The 23,109-nt window shown below is 37.4% G+C and overlaps 6 protein-coding genes across 8 annotated transcripts; 1 reads left to right on the top strand and 5 right to left on the bottom strand.

Annotated features, from left to right (window-relative positions):
- Nucleotides 1–6: 6 nt before the first annotated feature.
- On the bottom strand, nt 7–3,730 carry LOC135798420 (PHAF1 protein CG7083). Its single transcript, XM_065311269.1, has 6 exons — nt 3,383–3,730; nt 3,138–3,220; nt 2,947–3,074; nt 1,885–2,473; nt 1,556–1,828; nt 7–1,418 (listed from the first exon to the last, which is right to left on the bottom strand). The coding sequence occupies exons 1-6, from the start codon at nt 3,444–3,446 to the stop codon at nt 1,338–1,340; spliced, it is 1,218 nt and encodes a 405-aa protein (XP_065167341.1). The 5' UTR covers nt 3,447–3,730; the 3' UTR covers nt 7–1,337.
- Nucleotides 3,731–4,229: 499 nt separating this feature from the next.
- On the bottom strand, nt 4,230–6,126 carry Mettl3 (methyltransferase like 3). The gene is given in 3 exon segments (XM_065311265.1): nt 4,230–4,658; nt 4,661–5,348; nt 5,411–6,126. Coding segments are annotated over 3 exon segments (1,647 nt in total). The 5' UTR covers nt 6,023–6,126; the 3' UTR covers nt 4,230–4,311.
- Nucleotides 6,127–6,139: 13 nt separating this feature from the next.
- LOC135798423 (phospholipase A1-like) lies at nt 6,140–7,364 on the bottom strand. Its single transcript, XM_065311273.1, has 2 exons — nt 7,238–7,364; nt 6,140–7,176 (listed from the first exon to the last, which is right to left on the bottom strand). The coding sequence occupies exons 1-2, from the start codon at nt 7,287–7,289 to the stop codon at nt 6,278–6,280; spliced, it is 951 nt and encodes a 316-aa protein (XP_065167345.1). The 5' UTR covers nt 7,290–7,364; the 3' UTR covers nt 6,140–6,277.
- Nucleotides 7,365–7,566: 202 nt separating this feature from the next.
- LOC135798415 (RNA helicase aquarius) lies at nt 7,567–23,046 on the top strand. 2 transcript variants are annotated; one of them, XM_065311262.1, is made up of 16 exons: nt 7,567–7,621; nt 7,677–7,765; nt 7,826–7,926; nt 7,981–8,692; nt 18,672–18,785; nt 18,926–19,029; nt 19,206–19,317; nt 19,371–19,584; nt 19,650–19,698; nt 19,754–19,851; nt 19,907–20,275; nt 20,348–20,747; nt 20,806–22,183; nt 22,246–22,443; nt 22,504–22,683; nt 22,739–23,046. In XM_065311262.1, the coding sequence occupies exons 1-16, from the start codon at nt 7,582–7,584 to the stop codon at nt 22,970–22,972; spliced, it is 4,392 nt and encodes a 1,463-aa protein (XP_065167334.1). In that variant the 5' UTR covers nt 7,567–7,581; the 3' UTR covers nt 22,973–23,046. The 2 variants fall into 2 exon arrangements, with proteins under 2 accessions (XP_065167334.1, XP_065167333.1); XM_065311261.1 differs by having other exon boundaries at nt 7,567–7,625; nt 7,666–7,765.
- On the bottom strand, nt 11,042–13,210 carry mthl5 (G-protein coupled receptor Mth-like 5). Its single transcript, XM_065311266.1, is given in 7 exon segments — nt 11,042–11,413; nt 11,475–11,594; nt 11,596–11,772; nt 11,836–11,914; nt 11,970–12,264; nt 12,389–12,593; nt 12,696–13,210. Coding segments are annotated over 7 exon segments (1,422 nt in total). The 5' UTR covers nt 12,962–13,210; the 3' UTR covers nt 11,042–11,133.
- On the bottom strand, nt 14,618–17,609 carry LOC135798419 (G-protein coupled receptor Mth-like). 2 transcript variants are annotated; one of them, XM_065311267.1, is made up of 8 exons: nt 17,438–17,609; nt 16,359–16,621; nt 16,110–16,296; nt 15,870–16,051; nt 15,635–15,795; nt 15,431–15,575; nt 15,267–15,371; nt 14,618–15,200 (listed from the first exon to the last, which is right to left on the bottom strand). In XM_065311267.1, exons 2-8 carry the CDS (start codon nt 16,610–16,612, stop codon nt 14,999–15,001), a joined length of 1,236 nt encoding a protein of 411 aa, XP_065167339.1. In that variant the 5' UTR covers nt 16,613–16,621; nt 17,438–17,609; the 3' UTR covers nt 14,618–14,998. The 2 variants fall into 2 exon arrangements, with proteins under 2 accessions (XP_065167339.1, XP_065167340.1); XM_065311268.1 differs by having other exon boundaries at nt 16,359–16,618.
- Nucleotides 23,047–23,109: the final 63 nt, after the last annotated feature.

Below are 23,109 nucleotides of genomic sequence, written 5' to 3'. Positions count from 1 at the left end.
TAGGCATAAGTTTCCATACTTCACTTTTATTATGTTCATTAAATCATTTCATATATACTTTTTAGTTCTTCAGTTTTTGCCTGTATTAATAAATATATATAATTTTGTTACAATAAGTGTGTATAACTAAATGAGATTTATATATGTAATATATAAATACATCGAAAATTATAAAGAGCATTCTACATACGTTTATAATGCAAGGATTAACATTCTTTACATTTTAAACTCGACAATCATTACACAATGTGTATTCATACATATCGCAATGCTATACGCCGCCGCGTCTTACTCAATTTGATGAACGGGGTTCATTTACGTCGAAAGAAAGAACATAATTAAACTAAGTATTTGTACATACATGCGGTAATAATACATATAACCATTGTTTTCTTTGACCAAGTGGGGAATAAGAATAAGTATGGCAGTTTGTTGTCATATGTAGTTTCCTATTAACATTTGCTATTTCAAGATAAAATCACATAGACCTGTTGTTATTGTTAATTCGTATTAATAGATATATTTAAACGTTATTGATGATTGCTCTCTCTCGTGAGTTTTGTTACAAATGAATCGAATCGGAAGTAATCACCACGTTAGAAAAGATACACCACTTAAAAACAAATCTAAGTTGACATCATTCAACGCATTCCACTAACTGTATCTTATTGTTACGTTACGTCTATACTTGTTGAAGGAGCAACATTGAAATGATAGCGATGCATACATATTAATTCCACAAGATTATACGAGTTAAATAGATATATCGCATCCGTTTACTTATGTGGACGCAGCATGAATAGATTGTGTTTTTGTCTGCATGTTGAGATGGTTGCGAAATAATAATTTCTGTTTAAAAACTAAAACCAGCAGAGATACTACCCTTGCGCTTGTCTGACAAGCGCGCTATCGTTAAATAACTTAATACGTAATAAAATCTATGTAAAATAACAATACTTATTTTTGGTGGGTTTTTTAAACGTAGTTTTTAATTTTTTTTGTGTCACAGCTTAAAAATGAGATACATAATCACTATTTAAATATCAACTAAAAGGTGTACCCTATTTGTTTGTTTCTCGTCGGTTAGTCGGCCGTGTATCCGTAATTAATTAACTTAAAATTCGTCCTAACTTAATACTATTTCCTGGCCGAGCAGCATTCAATCCGAGTGTTGTTACAAAATAATTATATGGCTAATAACGAGTGAGATGCATAGCGTAATAGATTTTTTTTCGATTTTACTTGATAATTTGTGATTTTTTTGGGGGGCATATTTAAATGTTTTATGGTTGCCAGTACCTGTTAGCAAGAATGAGGTAGGTGGCAGATAGCCTCTGTCACGCCTGCTCACACTCTTCTTCGGATGGTTTTCCATCGCCATAAATGCTCATAGAAGCTATATAATTATTCGGCATAATCTGCAAATTCAAACAATTGCAATATATAAATCTCACAAATAAATTTATAAAAGTTTCTCTTCAGAGGAAGAAAATTGTAAAGTTTACACGTGAGGGTTATTTGCTATGCAATTAAAATCAAATTTACTTTAACTTACCTCGAATATAATATCCTGATAGCCGTAGCAAAAAGTGCTACCAAAGGGATTTGTGGTATTCGTTGAACTGGCTCGGTTCAACACCACGGGCCGTTCACTGGGTGTCAACTTTTTGCATAACTCATCCCAGCGGCAGTACGCAGTGACTTCGATGTTATTCAACGGCGCTGTGAACTCGCACCGCTGATACATATTGAAGTTATAATGACCGGGATAATTAGTGTGCAGAACAAGTTTTTTCACCAGATGAGTGCGCGCATCAAACAACACATCCTATAAAAAAATAATAAATAAAATATCACCCTGTGAAGTGATCGGGGCAAACATACCAAACCAAGCGTGAAATAATTAAAGAAATAATCGCTCTTCGTGGCGGTGACTCGTCGGTGCGCATTTGGACAATGAATTCGCATCTTGTCCTCACTCTTGTAGAATACCTTCGAAGGTGCGCCGAGCGCGGAGGCCACATCCTGCGCCGAGTTGCCCAGCAGGATCTCGCGCTCCAGCTGCAGTTTGGACGAGTCTATCCGGCGCGAGTTTCCACTGGTCATCAGCGTGAGCCGGACACCCTTCGTGTACGTCTCGCCGCGCAATACCTCCGCCTTGCAGAGGTAGAGCTGACCATGGTAGCAACTCAATGGGAGCTCAGGAGCTGTGGCCACTTCGACGCTGGCGCCGTGATAGACGGCCATGCGTGAGACCAGCGGAGAGGAGCCGGCAGGGAAGTGAAGTGAGCCGAGGTTGTGGGTACTACTCGTCTGGAATTTCGACTCAACGGGGAAGTAGAACGAGAGGCCACGGAAGTTCAGCACGAACAGCTGCTTCTCGGAGTCGTAGACTCCTGGGTGCGTGGCGCCGAAGGAGTGCTCGATTTGTTCAATCGACGGTAGGACTTCAGGAGAATTGAAGTGCAAACCACTGAAAAATTTAGATAAATGTATTTAAAAACAGTGGAATGATATTAAAACATAAAAATCAATAAAGTTTTGTATTTCAACGCAAGGAGATGAAAAATTTATATCGGATCCAAATATAAAGCAAATAGTTGATTTTTAAGAGAGGTATGCGAAGGACATTTTTTTATACGCACTATAAACAAAAAAATATTTGTCGTGCGCAAAAAATATTGCGAAAAACAAAATATTTTACGCATTTAAATTAGAAAGATAACATATGTTTGTTGAAGGTGAGCGAAAATATATATTCAACATACATGTCAAAGTGAGATCGTTATTCTCATACAGTTTTGCAAAAACAAAACTTTTTCCGCGCGAAAGAAAAAAATTTAAATTTGAAGTGCGTGTGCGCAAAAACAATTGAACTTACATACATAAAATGGTATAGAAAATTATTTGTTTGGTCAAAATAGGTGCAAAAAAGTGTGTACTTACCAATACTTAAGTTTGACCATTTTCATATTGCAGATTTCAATAATTTTAAGTCTTTGGACAATTGGATCAAAAAATAATCTGATGCCATCTTGAGGTAAATTAATAATTATATCTATTTCTAATGGATTCTAAAATAATCAATCATAATTGTCATCCATTTTTAAGCATTTAACAATGACTAATATACTCACACTATCATTATAAAGTACTTGGACACCTTTAATTAAGCCAACTTGTGATTGAATAATTGCAACTGCTTGAGAGAAATGCATTCCTAAAAGAAAACACGCACGAATTTAATCGACGCAATAAACAAATGACATAAGCGCGCATAAGAAAGTGAAATATTGCGCAAAATCGCAATGTACGCATTAAATAAAAATAGCTTGTTTCCATCCAGTGAGTGCACTAGCTGAGGATCACCACTGCTACCCACCTAGGATAAACTCCCATTGTTCACAGCCTAACGAACGCTCGGGCACGATCTCGAGGTCCAGCATTTTGTTGATCACAATTAAACGGCGTTAGTTTCGGTTGTTATCGCGGCGATCACTTCGCTTTTCACTGGCAAACGTTGATTATTTACACTACCTTCTTTGTCTAAATTCAGACGGACGCCATCTTAGCATTCAACTGTCACAGGAAAACAGCTGATTCAATGATGTAAGTCGCACGCGAATTGCACCCGTAGTGACTGGTGTTTTAGGGCGTAGAATTATTGTGCGCACTAAAATCGTTCAGCGTTGGTGTGAGCGACGGAGTGCGTGGTGTGTAATCAAAACAAAGGAAACGGTGTTGATGTTTGTGTTCGCAGTTTAGGCGGTTCCCCCCTTCCACGGTAGAGTCATAAGCGAGTGAGCAGTGTTTGTTTATATTATGGTTTTGTTGCTTTCATTATTCAAATTCGCAGCCGCCTGCCTCTGATGACCTCTCTTCCCCTTCCAGTAACATATTAAATGATTCACGGTATTATAATCAATAATAATGAATGTTGTTTTTATATTATGTCTACTAAAATTTTCTTTTGTTTTGCATGGCAACTAAAATTCCAGTCATTACTAGTGATATATTTGATACGGTCTAACGATGGCCAATTTTTAACATCAGTGTTTTAAACCTTAACTAATAAAGAAGTAGTGCCGTTTTTTGATAGAATTTATCAAGATAAGAGCAAAGATAATTCGATAACTATATGCAACCATGAGTGCACTTCGTTACCATGGAAACAAGTTTATTATTAAGCTAAAATTACCTACTAATATGATAAAAAAAAATCATAGCAGTTTATGAAACAAAAAGTATTTATTACTTAATACCACTCCACTGACAAATGTACCTAAAATAATAGTACTTAAACATTCAATTTCAATGCGCTTGATCCGGTGGTGGGGCCATACAGTTACCATCCGGATATCGTTTTTTAAAACTTTCAATCAACTCCGGATCCATCAATCGAATACCCTCGACTTGATTGCCTAAAGTGATCCAGTTTGGCTGGATATTATGTGGCCTGCCAAACAATTCAATTTTCCTTGTTCCCGGCGACAATCTTTCAATCATACCATAAATCTCGTCCGGTTTGTGACTTGTCGCACGCACCTCAGCAACGATCACATCCGAATCCAAGCCGCGGTTTAAATTCTGCGGATTGCCTTTCATCCCGACCAAACAATGTTCTTTACCGTGATTCAACCAGTGACCAGTGCGCCCGTTCGTATAATCCGTTGTAGTTGATTGGTTTTCACCCAAATAATTTCATCCACTCGCTCATATCCCCATAGTTTTAGACATTCTCTGCCTAACTCCATGGCTCTTCCAGTCACCCATAAAAATATCAGTCCATCGTCTTGTAATTGCGGAATACCCAACTGTCTCATCTCGTCGTCTGACATAGTACCATATGGTAGCTCCATATGGATGTCCCATGGGGGATCCGCCATGATAACAGCGAATTTTCCCAACACTGTCATGTCTAAAAAGCGTAAATCGCACTGCACCCATTGGGCTGGGTAGAGAGTCGTACTTTCTGAGCAAACCATCGGTTTGGGAGCCAAAGGAGTCTCGCGACTTTGACCGGAACGATCAACTTCATAATGGACGTATTTGCAGGTGTCCATATGAAAGCATGTATTCAAAAACGAGCAATCGCCGAGTGTCTCATCGGTGTGTTTTTGGATAATTTTCTTAAAGTGAAGTTTCTTGCATGGAACGGAACCAGCATTTCGTTGGCACTCACCCTTGGTACCATACGGACAGAACTCCATTACTTGTGCGCCTCCTTGCGATCGGAATCGCTCAGCTAAACTTTTTTCTTTTGCTGTTGGTTTACTCAGCAAATCCAGAATCTCTTCACCAATCTTTTTGCTTTCTTTTTCTTTTGTTGATGGGGCTAATAATAAAGACTAAACCATACACAAATTAACTGATATTCTCATTAACAGTCTCATTAACAATTAATGCTTACCATAATATCATTTGCTTTAGGATCTATTTTTTCCTTCTTCTTTTTATCTTCTTCATCGATAGACTTGTGTTCTGGACTATCAGCTCTTTTTCTTTTGGTGATTTGTTTGCCTGTATCAAGTTTATCATCTTCTACCAATGCATTTAGTTTTGTATGTTCAATAAAAGTCACTTCTAACTCAGTTTGGCCATCTTTAATTATTTCTTTCACTGTGATAATCTTCTGTGTAGCAAATTTCTGCAGCAGATTACATATTGATTTATGTGTTGCATTTGGTTCATCTCCTAAATGCTCCAGTAATTCATTGGATGTAGTTGGCAGATGTAATGTTACTTCATTCAACTTTTTCAGGAGCCCTTTTTCCAGCTCAGGGTCCACTTTAATAAGATCATCCTCTTCAAGTTGTTCATGTTTAACCTTGGAGTCTTCAGTTATTTGAGCCGGGTGTATTTTTGAGCTTCCAGCAACGATTTCTGTAGCCGGTCTTGATGCTAAAGGGCTGCTGCCAAGGGCGAGGATGTCTTCGCGTTCTTTTTTGCGTTTTTCCAGTCGCTCACGCAGGCTGTTGCGCTTACTTTTTACAGCTTGAATTTCCTCCCAGGCGTCCGACATTATAAACAAATTAAATTCAAAGTTTGAATGAAGAATGAAAACATGTTTGAACGTTTGATGGTTATGTTTATGTTTGCATTCATCTAGCTTACTTCATATACAGGAAATTATATTTCACTAGACTTTTTTTTATGGAAATTAAACAGAAAATAACATTTTATTAAAAACCAAATTAAATAATACAACTTATTTAAATCTAGTTTAATGCAAATGGTGATTCTGAGTTTGTATTGTAGTAGAAATCTCCCCTAGCCTCTAAGTCCAGATCAAGTCCACCAAAGTATGAAATTTGGTTATTGTCACACGAGCCATTCTCATACTCCTCAAAAGAGTCACAAGGCTTTTAAATCGGTGACTATTAATTGATTCTTCAAAGTAAACAGGAGCTCTGCCATGAGCGCAGATTCCAACCACGTCAGCTCCACAGCCTGGCTGATTAATCCCACCGCCATTTGCAAAATAATCTGCATGACCAATCGAGCTTTCAAATCCTAGAAATCCAACATTTGTATGCAGAACATGCACGACTTCTCCATCATCAATGCTTAGACGCTTGCCGGGTTCATCAACGTGAAACATAGGCTGGGCCGGATCCAAACCCACGACTGCACCAGGTTTCTTTTTCATAGCGGAACCACAAGCGCCTACAAGATGGCCACCAAGGCTTTCTCCAGCTAGCATCATCAGTTTGGCGTCTATATTGTATTTTGATAGCATTTTATCGACAAATTCTCCACACATTTTCCCTAAATCATTTACTCCCATTGCGGCGAGAGTGTAGAATTCATGCGAGACTCTATGCCAATCAATTACGAAGATGTTGGCATTGCCGTTTTTGAGTACCTCACGACGAACGCGAACACATGTACCTGATGTGTTGCTTCCAGTCCAACCATGTGCAATAAAAACTGATTTTTTCGATGGATCAAATTCATCGGATGGAATGGAACCGTCAAAATTCTCAGGTGATAGATGAATGCCCCGAGTGGGATCTGAGGGACTATAGAAGTAAATATTTAAGTCAGCGAGAGTCACGTTGGGATCCACTTTTGGCTGTCGCAGGTCTACAAAATGTGGATTGCCTTGTTCATCAGGAATGATTGCAAATGATTTATTGTCATTTTGTTTTTCTTCTCTTGCCGAGTATCTTCGAGCTATTAATTAAATAAGGTATGTTATTCGTCAATTAAATTAAATATTTTAATTTATACAAACCTAATGAGGTACTTGCAGTAATTGCAACAATGAAAACTATTAATATCTTCATTTTGTAATCGATTTACGGGAACTGTAAACAGAATCGAATGATTTTCGCAATTTAAAGTGTTTATCAAGGCTAAATATTATCTAGATAACAATTAACATGTAGAATTTTTGCTAGTTTAATTGCCGTTTTATCAATGATACATGACTGTTATTAGAATGTGAGATAATAAGGTTCAAGTGTTTCCGTCCGTTTAAATCGGAACTTACAATATGGTTGTATTTAATACTTAAAAAATAAAACATCCTGTAAAGTACATGTGTATTTGTGACATCTCATACTCCGTTCGCTGTCAATGTCAAAGCACATGCCGACACTCCAAACAAACGCGGAACGTTTGTAAACGATAGAGTATCGTTTATTTTATATATAAAAATAGTTATATTGAAGGAACCAGCATCATGTCCGTGGATACGGATGTTTCCATGAAAATTGTGGCTCCCACAGTGGAACAATTAAACGCCGACCATATAACACAAGTAATTTACCTGCAATTTATGATTATAACCTCATTTTATTAATGCATTTTACTTTTTTAGTTGGCGGAAAAATATTGGGCTCCACATTCAAAAGAAGAGCATGAAAAGTTTAATTTTAATGTTATTGAAGATATCTATATTCAAGATATCAAGGGCAGCAAGTATGTTGTTATATTTTAGCCATTTTAATGTTTAATTAAAATTTTTATTTCCAGTTTTTCTATTAGAAGAATTATGGTGCTAGAATTCAGTCAGTATTTGGAAAATTACCTCTGGCCCAATTATGAACCAGGTGCATCAAATGCTCACATCCTATCCATTGTAATCATGATAAATGAAAAGTTCAGGGAAAGAGTACAAGTGTGGCAAGCATTTGAAAAGAATAGTGACAACTTTGGTGCATTCTTTGAGCAAGTTCTCAATCTCTGCCTCGAAGAAGACACTGACAAGCTCTCCATTAAAGAACAGACTGCCCTAATTGTGTTTATTAATAGATGCTTCAATAGTATGGAGGAACCACTTTGTAGAAATCAAGTTAAAAGATTAGTATCATTGTCAATGTGGGTATCTCTACAAGAAGCGCGCCGCGAGTTCGAATTTAAACGCTATCCACGATGGAAGAAGTACTGGAAAGCAATTCAGAAGAAGGAGAAGCCTGTGATGATTGAAAAACTAAAGTGGGAAAGAATGTTTCTTCATAATATCATGCTAAAGTTTATGAAAGTGTTGGACAGTATTCCACTGGAAGGTGTAGTTGATAAAGATGTAGTGCAGTATTGTGAACGTTTTCTGGAGTTAGTGACTGACTTAGAGGCGCTTCTACCAACCAGGAGGTTTTTTAATACAGTGTTAGATGATTGCCATTTGGTGGTGAGGTGTCAATTGTCTAATTTGGTGCAGAGGGAGGAAGGACATTTATTCAGACAGGTGAGTTTTTTTTTTCTTTTATTTTGTTGCATGTATTCTAATTTAAATTAAATATTTTGCAAGTCATTTTTTATTTATTTGCAAAACACGGATATTACAAAATATTTTTTAGTCCAATCATTTGGTAGTTTTGCCTAGAAAATAGTGCGGGATTGTTGAAAATTGGTATTCATATAGATTTCGAGGTGCTCTTTACGAATTTAAACTTTGCCACCTCGTATCGTGTGCGCTCGCGCTATCATCTTGGAAAAATGGTGTCAAAAAACAGTTTTTTGACCATATCTCCTTTCCGACTCATTTTACGATAAATATATCTATATAATAAATTAAACTAGAGAAAATTTCCTATAATTTATGTAAGTACCCTTTTCTTGTAAAATTAGTAGTTTTAGCGTACGGGCGCCACAAAGTCTACTTCAACATTCGTTTTTGTCAAAAACTCATTTCCACGTCATCTTGACTTTGCTATTTTTGCTTGCTATGATTTGAGGGTGCTCCTGCTCCCCCTCGCTTGTTTGAAAGTTTCGCCGGTCGAGTTTACTTTTGTTTTATTATTTCTTCATTGAGTCATTTTAGATATTTATAGTTCTGAATAGTCGTGTTGTTTGCAGTTTTGAAGCCATGGTTGATAACGTAAATTGTTTTATTTGTAAAACTCCATTGCAAGGTAGTGAAGTGATTGAGGTGAAAGAAAAAGGATTGGAGACCTTTCGTAAGTCAAGCATTAAAAGAAAGGATAATAAGGGTAAACTTTTAGAGGAATTGAGATCGGTAGTTGTTCACGAGATAGTGTTGTCTCGACTTTTCAACCACAACTGCGACCCACGTGCCCAACATTCTCATTTAAAGATCATTGATTTTTGTACGCTGCTGAAATAACAGCAGAAGCGTACATAAACTATCGATGAAAAACCCTATTTCTGAACGTCCTAGAGCACGTAATGATGATTGGGGTAGAGCGATTGTAGAATGTCTCGAGCGTGTTTATGATTTGGTCGCAGCCAATGCACAGTATCACAATTCGTGCATGTTATCGGCGAAGATGTAGATCTTCTCATTCTATTCAACCAAAAGCATGATCGATCCATCAGCGGCAGATAACATATTATTCCTACACGCTTTTAGTGGCTGTGATACAACATCTGCACTCTTTCATCAAGGAAAATTAAAATTTATTAATGTACTCCGCAAAAATCCAGATTTAAACGAAGTTATCCAGGTATTTAAAAACCCAAAGGCTGGTTCATATATCATTGCTACAGCTGGCGAATTCTTCCTTCTTAAATTATACAGTTACAGTGATGTGAAAACTATGCAAAATAACTTCACAAAATCAGCATACAAAAATAAATTTAATATTGCATCGCTACCACCAACAGAAGCCGCAGGCTGACAACATTCGTTCAGAACTTATCACCAAGTTAAGCAGTAGTATTGGAATGAATTAAATGCAGAACAATGGGGATGGCAAAAAAGCAAGAATGGGCTAATTCCTGTCACCACACTTGAGCTCCCAGTTCCCGAAACATTGTTAATACTAATATCTTGCAAATGCAAAAAGGGATGTCAGAAAGCCTGCGGTTGCAGAAAGGCTAGAATGAAGTGCTCCGTTATCTGAACAAATTGCAGTGGCACCTGTGATAATTTGCAAGTTCCATCACAAAATAGCGATGAAGAGGAAGAAACGATTACCGTTTTTGAGCTCACGTACGATGAACTCGAGAACCAAGATTGCATTGAAAACGGTAATCCCATCGCGGATAATATGGAAGAATTTTTTACCTGTGATATTTCGATCGGTCCTGCAGACAATTAACGCAGAACACTTGGTCTATTGCAAAGAGCGTATCGGAAGACAATCCACTAAATTTTGGAATAGTACGTGTGGATTACGCCTACTGGGAAAACCACGATAAAAAAACAAAGGCGCCACGTGCTCTACCTCATGGTGGTGTGGAAATGAGTTTTTGGCAAAAACTAATGTTGAAGTAGACTTTGCGGCGCCCCTACGCTAAAACTATTAATTTTACAAGAAAAAGGTACTTATATAAATTATAGGAAATTTTCTCTAGTTTAATTTATTATATAGATATATTTATCGTAAAATGAATCGGAAAGGAGATATGGTCAAAAAACCGTTTTTACATAATTATTCCAAGATGATGGCGCGAGCGCACCAAATACGAGGTGGCAAAATTTAAATTCGTAAAGAGCACCTCGAAATTTATATGAATACCAATTTTCAACAATCCCGCACTATTTTCCAAGCAACCACGTTTTTTAGCACCAAATGACTGTACTATTTGGGATTTTGTCGTTTTTTTTTACTATCAGTAAAAATAATATAAGTCAAAGTATAAAAAATATATTACACATTACAATTTGGAATAAATATCAGTACAAGTAAAAAACGGACGGTTATAAGATTGATAAAATTAATATTAATAAATGCCATTATTCATTGCGGTCATCTCATCGCCCCATTCTATTTCCGGATCGGGACGACAACAGGCGCAAAAGCAATTTTTATAGCAGCAGGTTTTGCGCAATAAGTACGCCACGTGCTTCTGGTTGAACAAACAGATGTACAACACAATCGGCGCTTGGAGAGCATTAATTATTATGTAGCTATATACCAGTCCGTCGAATTTCGATAAAGACATCAAGAAAAAGATCCATGTTAGTGTCATTATCAAAAATAATAACAAAAACATTCGAAAACTAAAAAAATATATGCAAAATTAGTATTTAATGTCAAATAAGAAAATATTTATTAATTTACCTGTGTTTGAGTTTATGATGAATTCGTCCGTAAGTGTTCATTCTGCCAAGCACTCTAAGAGTTGTCGCAAAAAAGAAAACATCGATCAGAATCGTAAATGCAACGGGCATAAAAAATAATTATTCCTAGGGATCCGACATGTTCCTGTTCATCGTGTTTCGATGGCGAAACATCGTAATCCAATGCGTAATGTGCGAAAATTGCTAGGAAACCCAGAATAAACGTACAACTCCACGCATAAGTTGAATAGTAACAGAACTTTTTACTGTCTGTTATCCGAAGATAAACATTACGTGATCTAAAAGTTGAGCGAAAAAAAGATCATCATAAAAGTTATAAATGGTTTAAGCTTTCTGCATACTTGAATGTTTTCCAAATATAAAAGGCAAGACTGTTGAGCCAAAAGAACGCCCCCAAGAGACTGATGTAACATATCGCCTCTAAAATAGATAATTGCGTTTGAATTTCATTTGGTGCAGGATGCGTGTTTGTTACCAGTGATAAAAATACTCAAATGTCCAGTGAATATCGTCAGCAGTCGAATCAAATCGGCCGCCTGGCCGACTATCATGCAGAGGCACATTGTCGTCACAATATTGCCGACGAGGTCTTTTAATGTCGGCATTACGAAGTATACGATAGCGACCGTTAGAAAACAAGCGATTGAGATTAGGTGCGTTATCGGGTTGATGATGTTACGCATGAGGAAATTCGTCGCCGCCCAATCTCGGTCCTTTTCCGGTTCGTGGCAGATGATTGCGTATTGGTACATTTTTTCTTCCTCAACTCTCTAAAAATTGTTTGTACAGCTTTAAAAACTATGACTTTTCAGTTGTTGCCATTGGCAACCAACTTATTTTGTTTGTTTGTAAGTTATTTTAACCTCAAAATTATTTAAGTCGGACATAGTTTACCTTGTCCAAACAATATTTTCCCTGCGCATAATCCTTCAGACCAACGAGTTTTTTCTTGCCGTAAAAATCTGGTTCTGGATTCCCGTGCGCTTCGTAATGTCGCAAAGTTCCATCGGGTAGCAAACGCAACATGTCCAGCGAGTCTGCGTAGTGATAAATTGGCCACTGACTATGCGCCGGACAATCAGGCATTCCGGTGACCATTCTGTATAAACACGTATTTAGTTTCACGCATGTTAATGTGCGTTCAATTATCCAATGCGCAATGCACAGCGAATTAATTTGCATGACGCGATAAAACACTTACTCATACTTGACATCGACGGTGCCGCCGTGTTCGTTCATGAATATGGGCTTCCACAATGTTTCGCCCGTGCCGTTGACTTTGGTGCACCATTTGGACATGTAGAGTTCATCAACTTCGCAGCATTTGTTAATTTTGACCGTATCGCGCGCATCGTGCAGGACGCTGTTGGACGAAGAGTATGCTGTATAAGCGTTAGCGCCCACGGCGAAAACAAACAGCAGCGGAAGTGGGCTTCGTCGCAACTGCATGTTTTGTAAATGTACCATGATCACATTTTTTAGAGATGAAACATATCAATGGTGCACACGAAATTTATGCACATAACTTGATCACATTTGTTCGCTGGAGGCGCGTGCGCGTATTTTTAGCTCATTTATTACTTTGTTCGAGTACGCTATTCTCTGCAACCGCACCAGTTGGCCGTGTTCGTTTGCCTTGCTGCATGACGCGCCGCACGCGACGCTCTTGCTTTGGAGCGCTGGTTGATGGCACTGCCCATGCCCACTACCATGCTGGTATATAGCTTTTACAAAGCGTCAAGGTGAGGTACCACGCATAGGTAGGTACTGCCGAAGAACACCGAGTGTGCTTCGGTTTGTTCCGCCGAGGATTAACACTCAGTTTTTTTTTTCGTTTTACTTTACTTGCATTTCGTTTGCGCTGATTGAAGTAATGCACATGTCGAGGTCGGAAGCAGTTGGTTTCCCTAACATCCGGTGGGCTGGTATTTTAATACGTTTCGGGGGTTGAATTTCCCCTATTGAAGTGATTCACAATGAATTTTGATTCATGCATTCTAAATATTTAATAAAACAGAAAAATGTCAATTATCAGTGGGACCCTTGCCATACTTTAATTTTTTTAACCAATTTGCGTTTTTGAAATGTTATTAATATTCTCATATCCTGATAGGCTGTTGGTGCGATTATAAAATAGCAATAAAATTGAATAATCACTTGATGACGCAAATTTCCCAATAACTTGTAATATCGATGAATGGTTCTTTTCAGAAATCGGCCATTAAGTTGGATTAGCTCAGCATTGAATTAAAGAAAAATTATATAGGAATAGCAAATTATTGCTGACGTACGATAACATCAAGTTGTACTAAGGGTAGTACGCTCTGCTAATTATTATTTTTTAATATTTTGAGTTAAATTTGAAATAAAAATAAATTTGATAAATAAAGAACTGAGTTTGTTCTAATTTGATATATTTACTTCTTGGGCACTGTAATTCAATGAACTCAACTTTTCTACTGTTTATTTTGTGCCATTCAAAGGCTTATACACTGCCGTCATTGAATAATATCAATGACGTTATTGATTCGTTTTCTCAAACAGAAGTTATTACATTTCCCATTTCATGCTTGAAGCAGGTGTGCATAAATGGGGGACTGTGAACGCAAACGAAAAAATCCTTAGTAGTATTTACTATTTACTACGTTGTACTATTACTTTTAGCATTTTTGCAATAAAGAGAAATATTTTGCATTATTTTATGATCAAGCGACTTATTTTTTGCTCGGGTGTATTATACGAGTATACTCGTATAGAATGAATCAGTTTGCTCTGCATTTTCTACGCATATTAGTTGGATCTGCTTGAGATACTTGAATGTGAATGTAGGAGTGGTAAGTCACGCGATAGTTACAAAGTCGCATTAAATTTTTAATGAGCAATTATTATATTTATGACTTTTTCATACTTTAAATTTATTGAATAAAAACCACAAAAAGGCAACAAAAAAAACTGAAAAATATTGTTACGAGGGTCGATATTTCCCATCTACGTAGATAGCATCCGGTTAGTCATTGCCACATCGTATAAAAATTAATATTTAAATATTTGTTTATTATGGGATAACTTGCTATTGACAACTTGAATGCGAATACATATAGGAAGCAAGATAAATAAAAGCGATTTATGAATTACGCACTGGATTTATTACATGTTTTATGACTATGTTTACACGCTAACAATTTGCGAAAATACTAATTCTATTATATATACATGTAGCACGATAAAAATGGTAAAACATTAATGTGTAAGTACAATTATGTTTGAGATTCATAATATGGCACATGCTCGACACATCGTTCAAATTAAAGCAAATTGCGTGCCATCAATTAATAAGATTAATAACATTACGATGAAAAATTGCAATGATTGCGTTTTGAAAACATGACTCGCTTTGCATACAACATATGAATGTCTGTCTGTTTATGTTATTAAATTTGAATTGCGTCTCTACTTTGTAGATACCATCGAATGTATGTGTTTTTGCAGCCATTTAGGTGTTGTTTACGCTTGACCGTTAGTGTTGGGTTGCTCGCCATCGTCATCAGCAGCTTCTTCCTCGTCATTGAAGTTCTTCCACGTACTCGGGAACGTCATACAGCAGATTCCGCGACTCGATAAACCGCGCAGCGCTCGCTTTCGCAACACGACCAGCAGGAAGAATATCAATGCGCCTTGCAAAACATTGACATAATCAGTCACGATCCTGCGAATCAGAAGGTTTTTAATGCAAATCACGTTTGTTTTGGGGAGTTTCGCTTGAGTCACATACCATACGTAGTCCAAAATTGCGTGCACATGGTCCAAAACGGATGAGATGACTTCGAATATCCACATTATTCCCATTATCACAAATAGTTTGATATACAGCCGAACCCTGAAAAACAATTTTTTTATTATTTGGGATTTTAATGCTTTTTAAACTATATTTAGTACTTGTATTTGAGTGATTTAGTTTTGAGGTCGTCCATAGTTTTTCGTTCGATCCATAGTTTGGACACGCACCAAACAAACATGATGATATTGAGAAGTAGTAAAATTGCGACGGGCCCATAAAAATACGCCCAGGTTTCAGTCAAGCCTAAAATTATCGCGTTTATTTAAGTCAAAATACATTTCTGTCGATGAACAACGATTCACCTGCAAACCAGCACGTAGTAACTCCCAGTCTCGGGTTCAAGTGACTTCCAGGGAAATAATGCGCGAAAAGCAACATTATCAGGAATATAAGTGGCATACCATGTCCGTAGATTAAATAACCGAAATACCATTGGTTATCAGATCCAGCAATGTTTGGATGTCTGAAGGAAAAGTATATTTTGTTCAAACAGAACTATTTGCACGGCTGAAAGTGAAAGTTTTCTGCTATACTCACACGACGGTTTTCCAAATATGAAATGAGGTGACGTTGAGCCAGAAGAACGCCGTCATGAACGTGAAGTAACTGAAAAACGCACAAAACAAACACCAGTCTTCGTCGACGTCGATCAGTTGAACAATGCTTAAGTTCAACATTGCTATGGCGAGCGCGCCGATGTTGTGCATTATACATTTTCCCTTTAAAGTAAAAAATATCTTGTAAACGAACAAATAATTGTATGTTTTAATTTCGTACCTGCAAATCTCTCAAACTGGGTACTAAACAATATACGCTTAGAGTGGCCACTAAGAAAACAACGGATATTATACCACATGACGCTCGCAACAAATAAAATTTCTCGTCATTTGGCCAGACAGCGGCATCGTAGCATATGATGGCTACTTCGCTGCCATTTTCCGCTTCTAATTTTGAAACACAGTAACTGAAACATTATGAATTAATATGCGATGTTGATCCATTTGTTGATAGATCAAAGTAACTTACTCTGATTTTTCAAGAAAATGCAAAATTTGCGTAGGGTATTGCAATAAACCATCGTCGCTAAACACAAGCTGTTCATCATTATCAGCGTCAGGATCCAGCATTACTCTAGGTGTGCATGTCAGATCCATGTCTTTGCCATTCGCGCATTTTCTATTGATTAATACATTGCTATCTCCACAACAGAAATGTGCATTACTTGGAATTTCAGCGAAGGCAATGTGAAGACACGACAGAATAATCAGAAGACGAATCATCTTATTCTGCTATAAGAAAATATTGAGAAAATTACTTTAATTGTGTCTGTTTAGAAATTTCCTTATTATAACCATGACAGTTTCTACGTTTTCAATTATGTGTAATAATCTCTTGGAAAAGAGAGAGTTAATTTTCTGTTGGCTTTTCAATTAGTGTCTTTAAACGGTCACATTAAGAACAATATGAAAGTTTCCCAACAAAATTATATTACACATTGTTGGCGTTCATTTAAATAATATAATAATGCATGTGTGCGCAATGCATGTGTGTAATGATGAATTTCCGCTTTTGAACCAATATTCGCAATTACAGTCACAAAATTAAAAAAATAAAACTTTTTTAGGTGTTACATAAATTGCTTAGCATAACATGTTTTTCGTAAAAAAAATGACATGATAAAAACTGGCTGTAAAATTAATTCGCCTGATGTTTACGTCCCATTTCATAGCGCATTGTTCAAGAATGAACACCTCCGTGATTTACATTCATACGAGTCCGGTATTGCACAGCGTGCATTCCATTGTCCAAACATTCTGCGTATACTAATTTAAAAGACATTTTGCAGACTTAAATATCTGGTTGTGTGATGTGTTGTGTTATAATGTGCGTCAATGATTTCGATGTTTGCATTACTTAAATCAACTGTTCGATAAGTGCCGCGCAGAATGATTAGTACGATTAATTACATTTACTTGACTTTAATGACCGTAATGCTGATGTGAAGGTTGATGGGTTAAGTTACACTAGTTGATTTACTTTTTATTTCTAATTATTTTTACTGTTTGCATGCGTATATTATTGTAGACAGCGCCAAATTGACTTACTTTTCTGTTTTATTGTTGCACCTTTTACTACATTCACTTGTCGAACAGTTTTGTTGCACTTATTTACCGCAACCGACCAACGTAACGTGTTTGTGATACGGAGGCACACGCGAGCAATAATTGAAACACCGATTGCGTCCACCGCGGATTTTACATTGAAAGAAAGAGTCGCGCTTGGCGTGCACAATGATGATGAGTCGAATAAGTGCGATGTGGTGGGAGTGGTGTTTCGCTGAATAGGTCATGTGGTTGTAGAGCGCCCAGCAAAAGTATCGAAGGCATTTCAAGTGGCTGGAAGTCTTTCTTCTCGACGAAAGGAAACATTTTCACGACGTGCAATAAATTTGCAATTTCTCATCTCGCTGCGCTTCATTCAATTTATGTAATTTTTGCAATTGCCACACGTATTTTAATTTACATTGTTCGCGAGATTTCTATTTTTTGTGTTCTAATTTTTTATTTTATGCATGAGACGCGTGATTTCAATATGTATTTCTCTTAGTTTTAGTATAACTAGTTTTAACAGTCTTGAACCTTACTTCGGATAAAAATTGTATTAAAATAATAATTATGTTGATATTTACGTTTTATCGTGGTAATTAGTCAACAAATTGTTTAAATTAGTAAACTTAGACTAAAAAATATTTGATTAAATTTTATCTTACGATGATATATAGTTTGTTTAAAAGTTTTTAAACTTGAATGAGATTGTTCATATGTTGTTGTCGTTAATACATTTGCAGGATTCTGGTGCTGTAATGATATTTGGTATAATTGTTCTAATTGTACAATATTGAACATTTGTAATCACCCAGAAACGCACAATGGTTTAAGTTAATTAATTGCTAATTGAATTAGCGCCCTCGGCTATGGGCCACTTGCTGGTAAATTGAATTAGTGCTAAAACAACAAGATTTGACGTGAATTATTGGAAAGTTTGCAATCGCACGAGATTTGCACACTCAATAATGCTGGTAGAATGGACGATTTCTATTTTTTATGAGTATGCAATAGATAGCGTTTTAATTAATCGGACCGTATGTTTAAAATCAATCGGTATAAAACAAACAATAAACGAGTTCTGCGTTTTTTCCAGCAATTAAAATAAATTAATGCTATTTATTAGGTTCGGAAATTCGAGTACAGTTTATTTGCAATACAAAAAATATTAAGCATTTAAAAGCATTTAAAATTTTGTTAATACTTCATTGTTTATTTTTTATGTTGATTGCAGCTGTTGGACATGTTGAAGTTTTACGCTCGTTTTGAAATTAACGACGAGACTGGCGATTCGCTGACCGACCACGACATGACAGAAATTCATTACTCTAGGATCACTTCGCTTCAGGTACGTTATTTGCAATCTGGCGTTAAAAGTTTAATGGCACTTTTTGCAATCACGTTTTTATGCTATATTCTATGAGAGGCCTCAGCAGGGTAACATGAACTATTTTTAACAATGATATTTGATATTTTTACTTCTTTTAGACGGCAGCATTTTCACATTTTCCTGATTTGCGTAATTTTGCATTGGCTAATGTTGCCAGTGTGGACACCAGGAAAGCGTTGGAGAAACATTTCAAATCCTTAAGGTAATGGTTTTTGAAGGTTTCAGAAAATCTAAATATTATTATAATTGGAAAACTCGCATCAAAACTTTATATCAAAAAGATGTCGGATAATGTTTGGTCCTTTGAAATTCATTATAAAAATTTTACATTGTATTGTCTCCAATTTCCTACAATATCTTTACTTTGTTGATTTTCAGTACCGAAAACCTAAAGGCAATCGCGCGACATCTTCACTTAATTCCTTCGGGTGATGATGAAAAAAATAATCAATGGTGTCGCTTTGACGATGAATTTTTACGAGAACTTCTGGTAATTTGATTTTTTTGTTTATTGAAACGTTCTCTAATAAAGCTTATTTTTAGATTTCCAGACATGAAAAACGCACTTCTCAACTTGATTCACTGAACGAGATGCCGTTATATCCCACCGAGGAGGTGATTTGGGACGAGAACGTTGTGCCTACAGCGTATTTTTCAGGCGATGGCTGTTTATCTCTGCCCAAGCTTAATTTACAATTTTTAACACTTCACGATTATTTGCTACGGAATTTTAATCTTTTTCGCTTGGAATCCACTTGTGAGTTTTTTTTTTGCGCAGCGTTTTCACTCTGCTTCGTTGTTTATGTAAACATTGTTTTTCAGATGAAATTCGACAGGATATTGAAGATGCTGTCAGCCGCCTTTGCCCTTGGTTAGTATACAATAATATTTAGACTTGTTGAATGTAAATTGTGTTAATTACGTAGGAAAGCCGAAGATGGATCTGTTTACTGGGGCGGATGGGCTCGAATGGCACAGCCGATAATTCACTTTGCTGTTGTTGAAGTATCGAAACCAAATATAGGTAGGAATTCCATTCGAGTAATTGAATCTATGAGATCATTGCATGGTAATTACAGGTGAGAAACGCCCGAGTCGAGTGCGTGCCGATGTGACCGTCAATTTATCGGTTCGGTCTGAAATAAAAAACGAGTGGGAAAATCTACGAAAACACGACGTTTGCTTTTTAATAAGCGTGCGCCCAACCAAACCGATCGGAACGAAATATGACTACAAGCAGCCGTTTATACCGCAAGTCGGATTGCATTGCGTGCGTGGTTGCGAAGTTGAGGGATTGCTCGATAGCAACGGGAGGGTGATTGAGGATGGCCCGGAACCGAAGCCGCAGATTCCCGGCGATAAACGAACTTATCGAGTGTGGCTAGACAGTAATCAGTATCGGGATGACATGAATCTGACTAATGACGGCGCTGAGGATGTTTACGAATGTATGTTATTATAACAGTACCACAGGACTATTTATATTTTGTGCGTTGCTCATGCTTTTATTTTATATTTAGGTTTCAATATTTTGATGCGTAGGAAACCGAAGGAAAACAACTTCAAAGCGGTACTTGAAACTATTAGGGAGTTAATGAACACTGTTTGCGTGGTGCCAGATTGGCTACATGATATTATCTTAGGATATGGCGATCCAAGTGCGGCGCATTACTCTAACATGCCGAATAAAATTCCGACAATGGACTTTAACGACACCTTCATTGATATTGAGCACTTAAAGTCGTGCTTTCCAAGTTACGAAATTAAGATCGATTGCGAAGAGCCCGCAAAGTTAGTGAGGCCATTTAAACTGACATTTGAGGATTTTACATCGAACAATGAGGATAAACAGAAAAGTTTGATTGCACAGCCGCATGTTATTCCAAGCCGCGGGCCGTATACTTTCAACGAACCCAAAAAGTAAAAGTACCTTATATAAAATAAGCAATCGAGTTAAACGCCTTTTGCAATGTTTCAGGAATACCATTGCTTTCACACCAACTCAAGTCGAAGCGATCAGAGCTGGAATGCAACCAGGTCTTACCCTTGTAGTTGGGCCGCCCGGTACAGGCAAAACAGATGTTGCAGTTCAGATTATCTCAAATTTGTATCACAACTTTCCCAACCAGCGCACAATCATCGTAACGCATTCGAATCAGGCGCTTAATCAACTGTTTGAAAAGATTGCCGCCCTGGATATTGATGAACGCCACTTGCTGCGTTTAGGTCATGGCGAGGAGGCGCTTGAAACCGAAAAAGATTTTAGTCGTTACGGCCGCGTAAATTATGTGCTCGCGAAGCGATTGGATTTATTAAACGATGTGCAGCGCCTGCAAGAATCGCTTGATGTGAAGGGAGACGTCGCGTACACTTGCGAGACCGCCGGACATTTCTATTTATATCAAGTGCTGTCACGTTGGGAGCAATATCAGGGCATTGTGCGGCCGAAAGGAGGCCAGATTACGGATATTGCTGTGATTAGCAATGAGTTTCCATTTGCGAAGTTCTTTGATAATGCTCCCCAGCCGCTGTTTAAAGGTAAGTGTGTCGAGGATGACTTGGAGATTGCGGACAGCTGCTTCAGGTACATCGAGCATATCTTCGACGAATTGGAGGAATTCCGCGCATTTGAATTGCTCCGGTCAGGCTTGGACCGATCCAAGTACCTTTTGGTGAAAGAAGCGAAAATTATTGCCATGACTTGTACGCATGCCGCCTTAAAACGCAAAGAATTGGTGGAAATGGGATTCAAGTATGATAATATATTAATGGAGGAATCCGCACAAATTTTGGAAATAGAAACGTTTATTCCGTTATTGTTGCAAAACCCACAGGACGGATACAATCGTCTTAAGCGGTGGATTATGATTGGTGATCACCATCAATTGCCTCCCGTTATTAAAAATATGGCGTTTCAAAAATATTCTAATATGGAGCAGAGTTTGTTCACCAGATTGGTGAGATTAGGTGTACCTACAGTTGATTTAGATGCTCAAGGTAGATCCAGATCGAGTATTTGCAGTCTATATAAGTGGAGATATAAAAGTCTCGGGAATATGGCGCACGTTAAAGATTGGGATGAGTACAAACGCGCGAATGCAGGCCTAGAGTACGATTTCCAGTTGATTGACGTCCCAGATTTTAATGGCGTTGGCGAGTCGGAACCCAGTCCATTTTTCTACCAGAACTTGGGAGAGGCGGAATATTGCGTGGCACTGTTTATGTACATGAGACTATTGGGGTATCCGGCAAATAAAATCTCTATTTTGACAACATACAATGGGCAAAAACATTTGCTTCGTGATGTGATAAACACCCGCTGTGCTTCTAATGCCCTCATTGGACGTCCACACAAGGTACAGATATAAAATTGTGTACTTAATGGGTTTAATTAATGAAAACATTTAAATAATTATAGATTACCACCGTGGATAAGTACCAGGGACAGCAGAATGATTATATCATTTTGTCTCTTGTGCGAACGAAAGCGGTGGGTCATATCAGGGATGTGCGGCGTTTGGTTGTTGCAATGTCACGTGCGCGATTGGGATTATATGTGTTCGCACGTGTGTCGCTATTCCAGAACTGTTTTGAGCTCACACCAGCATTCCAACAAGTAAATTACTTTATATCAAAATAACTGCTGCATACTTATTATTTAATGTTTTTGTATTAGTTAATGGACCGGCCTACTAAGCTGCATCTGGTCTTAAATGAAGTATTTCCAACAAATCGTGAGGCATCCGAAATTGTTAATTCCAAAAATAGAGTTGTAATGGAAGACATGGTTCAAACTGCAAATTTTGTTTATTCTTATTACATGGAACGCGTTAAAGCACTTAAAGACTTTTATCATGTAAGTGTAATGGAATGATATATTTGGTTAAATTACTAATATGGGATATGTTTAGACTCAAGAGGAGTGGCAGAAACCCGGAGAGTTGGAGACGACTGAACATCAAGGCTTGATTTCTTCGCATCCGGGTGAAGATAGAGATACTGACAGCGAAGATGAAGAAACAAAGATGCAGGCACCCGTTCCAATCCAGGATGAGCCAATCGAGGAAGACAAAGAGGATAAGGAAGAACAGCAAGGGGTTACGCCGAGTGCGAATGAAACTGGCGAAGCTGATAATGAAGATTAAGGTTATTGAATTAATTTTGTACCCTACCTAACAACAAATAAGATAACAAATAACAAATAAGATTATTTAAAATATTTATTGTATTTTTTTGATATGCTAAGGAGGACGCAAGCGTCGTGTTTACATTTGACGGTACT

The sequence above is a fragment of the Atheta coriaria genome, unplaced genomic scaffold (genome assembly GCF_025399875.1).
Source record: "Atheta coriaria isolate IRGN ID8LTWV9N9 unplaced genomic scaffold, Caltech_Dcor_3.1 hic_scaffold_9_pilon, whole genome shotgun sequence".
Classification (NCBI taxonomy): Eukaryota; Metazoa; Arthropoda; class Insecta; order Coleoptera; family Staphylinidae; genus Dalotia; species Dalotia coriaria.
The sequence above is the reverse complement of the archived record's forward strand: the minus strand, read 5'-3'. Positions and strand labels throughout refer to the sequence as shown.

What these genes read in the sequence shown, in the direction of transcription:
- LOC135798420 (XM_065311269.1), bottom strand. Translation starts at nt 3,446, where the DNA reads ATGCTGGACCTCGAGATCGTGCCCGAGCGTTCGTTAGGCTGTGAACAA. An exon ending in AAGTACTTTATAATGATAGT is followed by an intron (nt 3,075 to 3,137) that starts GTGAGTATATTA and finishes TGATTATTTTAG; the next exon opens with AATCCATTAGAAATAGATAT. An exon ending in ATTATTTCACGCTTGGTTTG is followed by an intron (nt 1,829 to 1,884) that starts GTATGTTTGCCC and finishes ATTTTTTTATAG; the next exon opens with GATGTGTTGTTTGATGCGCG.
- LOC135798419 (XM_065311267.1), bottom strand. Translation starts at nt 16,612, where the DNA reads ATGATTCGTCTTCTGATTATTCTGTCGTGTCTTCACATTGCCTTCGCT. An exon ending in CATTTTCTTGAAAAATCAGA is followed by an intron (nt 16,297 to 16,358) that starts GTAAGTTACTTT and finishes ATAATGTTTCAG; the next exon opens with TTACTGTGTTTCAAAATTAG. An exon ending in CATATTTGGAAAACCGTCGT is followed by an intron (nt 15,796 to 15,869) that starts GTGAGTATAGCA and finishes CTTTTCCTTCAG; the next exon opens with ACATCCAAACATTGCTGGAT.
- LOC135798415 (XM_065311261.1), top strand. Translation starts at nt 7,582, where the DNA reads ATGTCAAAGCACATGCCGACACTCCAAACAAACGCGGAACGTTT. An exon ending in AAGGACATTTATTCAGACAG is followed by an intron (nt 8,693 to 18,671) that starts GTGAGTTTTTTT and finishes TGTTGATTGCAG; the next exon opens with CTGTTGGACATGTTGAAGTT. An exon ending in AGTATCGAAACCAAATATAG is followed by an intron (nt 19,852 to 19,906) that starts GTAGGAATTCCA and finishes TGGTAATTACAG; the next exon opens with GTGAGAAACGCCCGAGTCGA.
- LOC135798423 (XM_065311273.1), bottom strand. Translation starts at nt 7,289, where the DNA reads ATGAAGATATTAATAGTTTTCATTGTTGCAATTACTGCAAGTACCTCA. An exon ending in TACTGCAAGTACCTCATTAG is followed by an intron (nt 7,177 to 7,237) that starts GTTTGTATAAAT and finishes TTTAATTAATAG; the next exon opens with CTCGAAGATACTCGGCAAGA.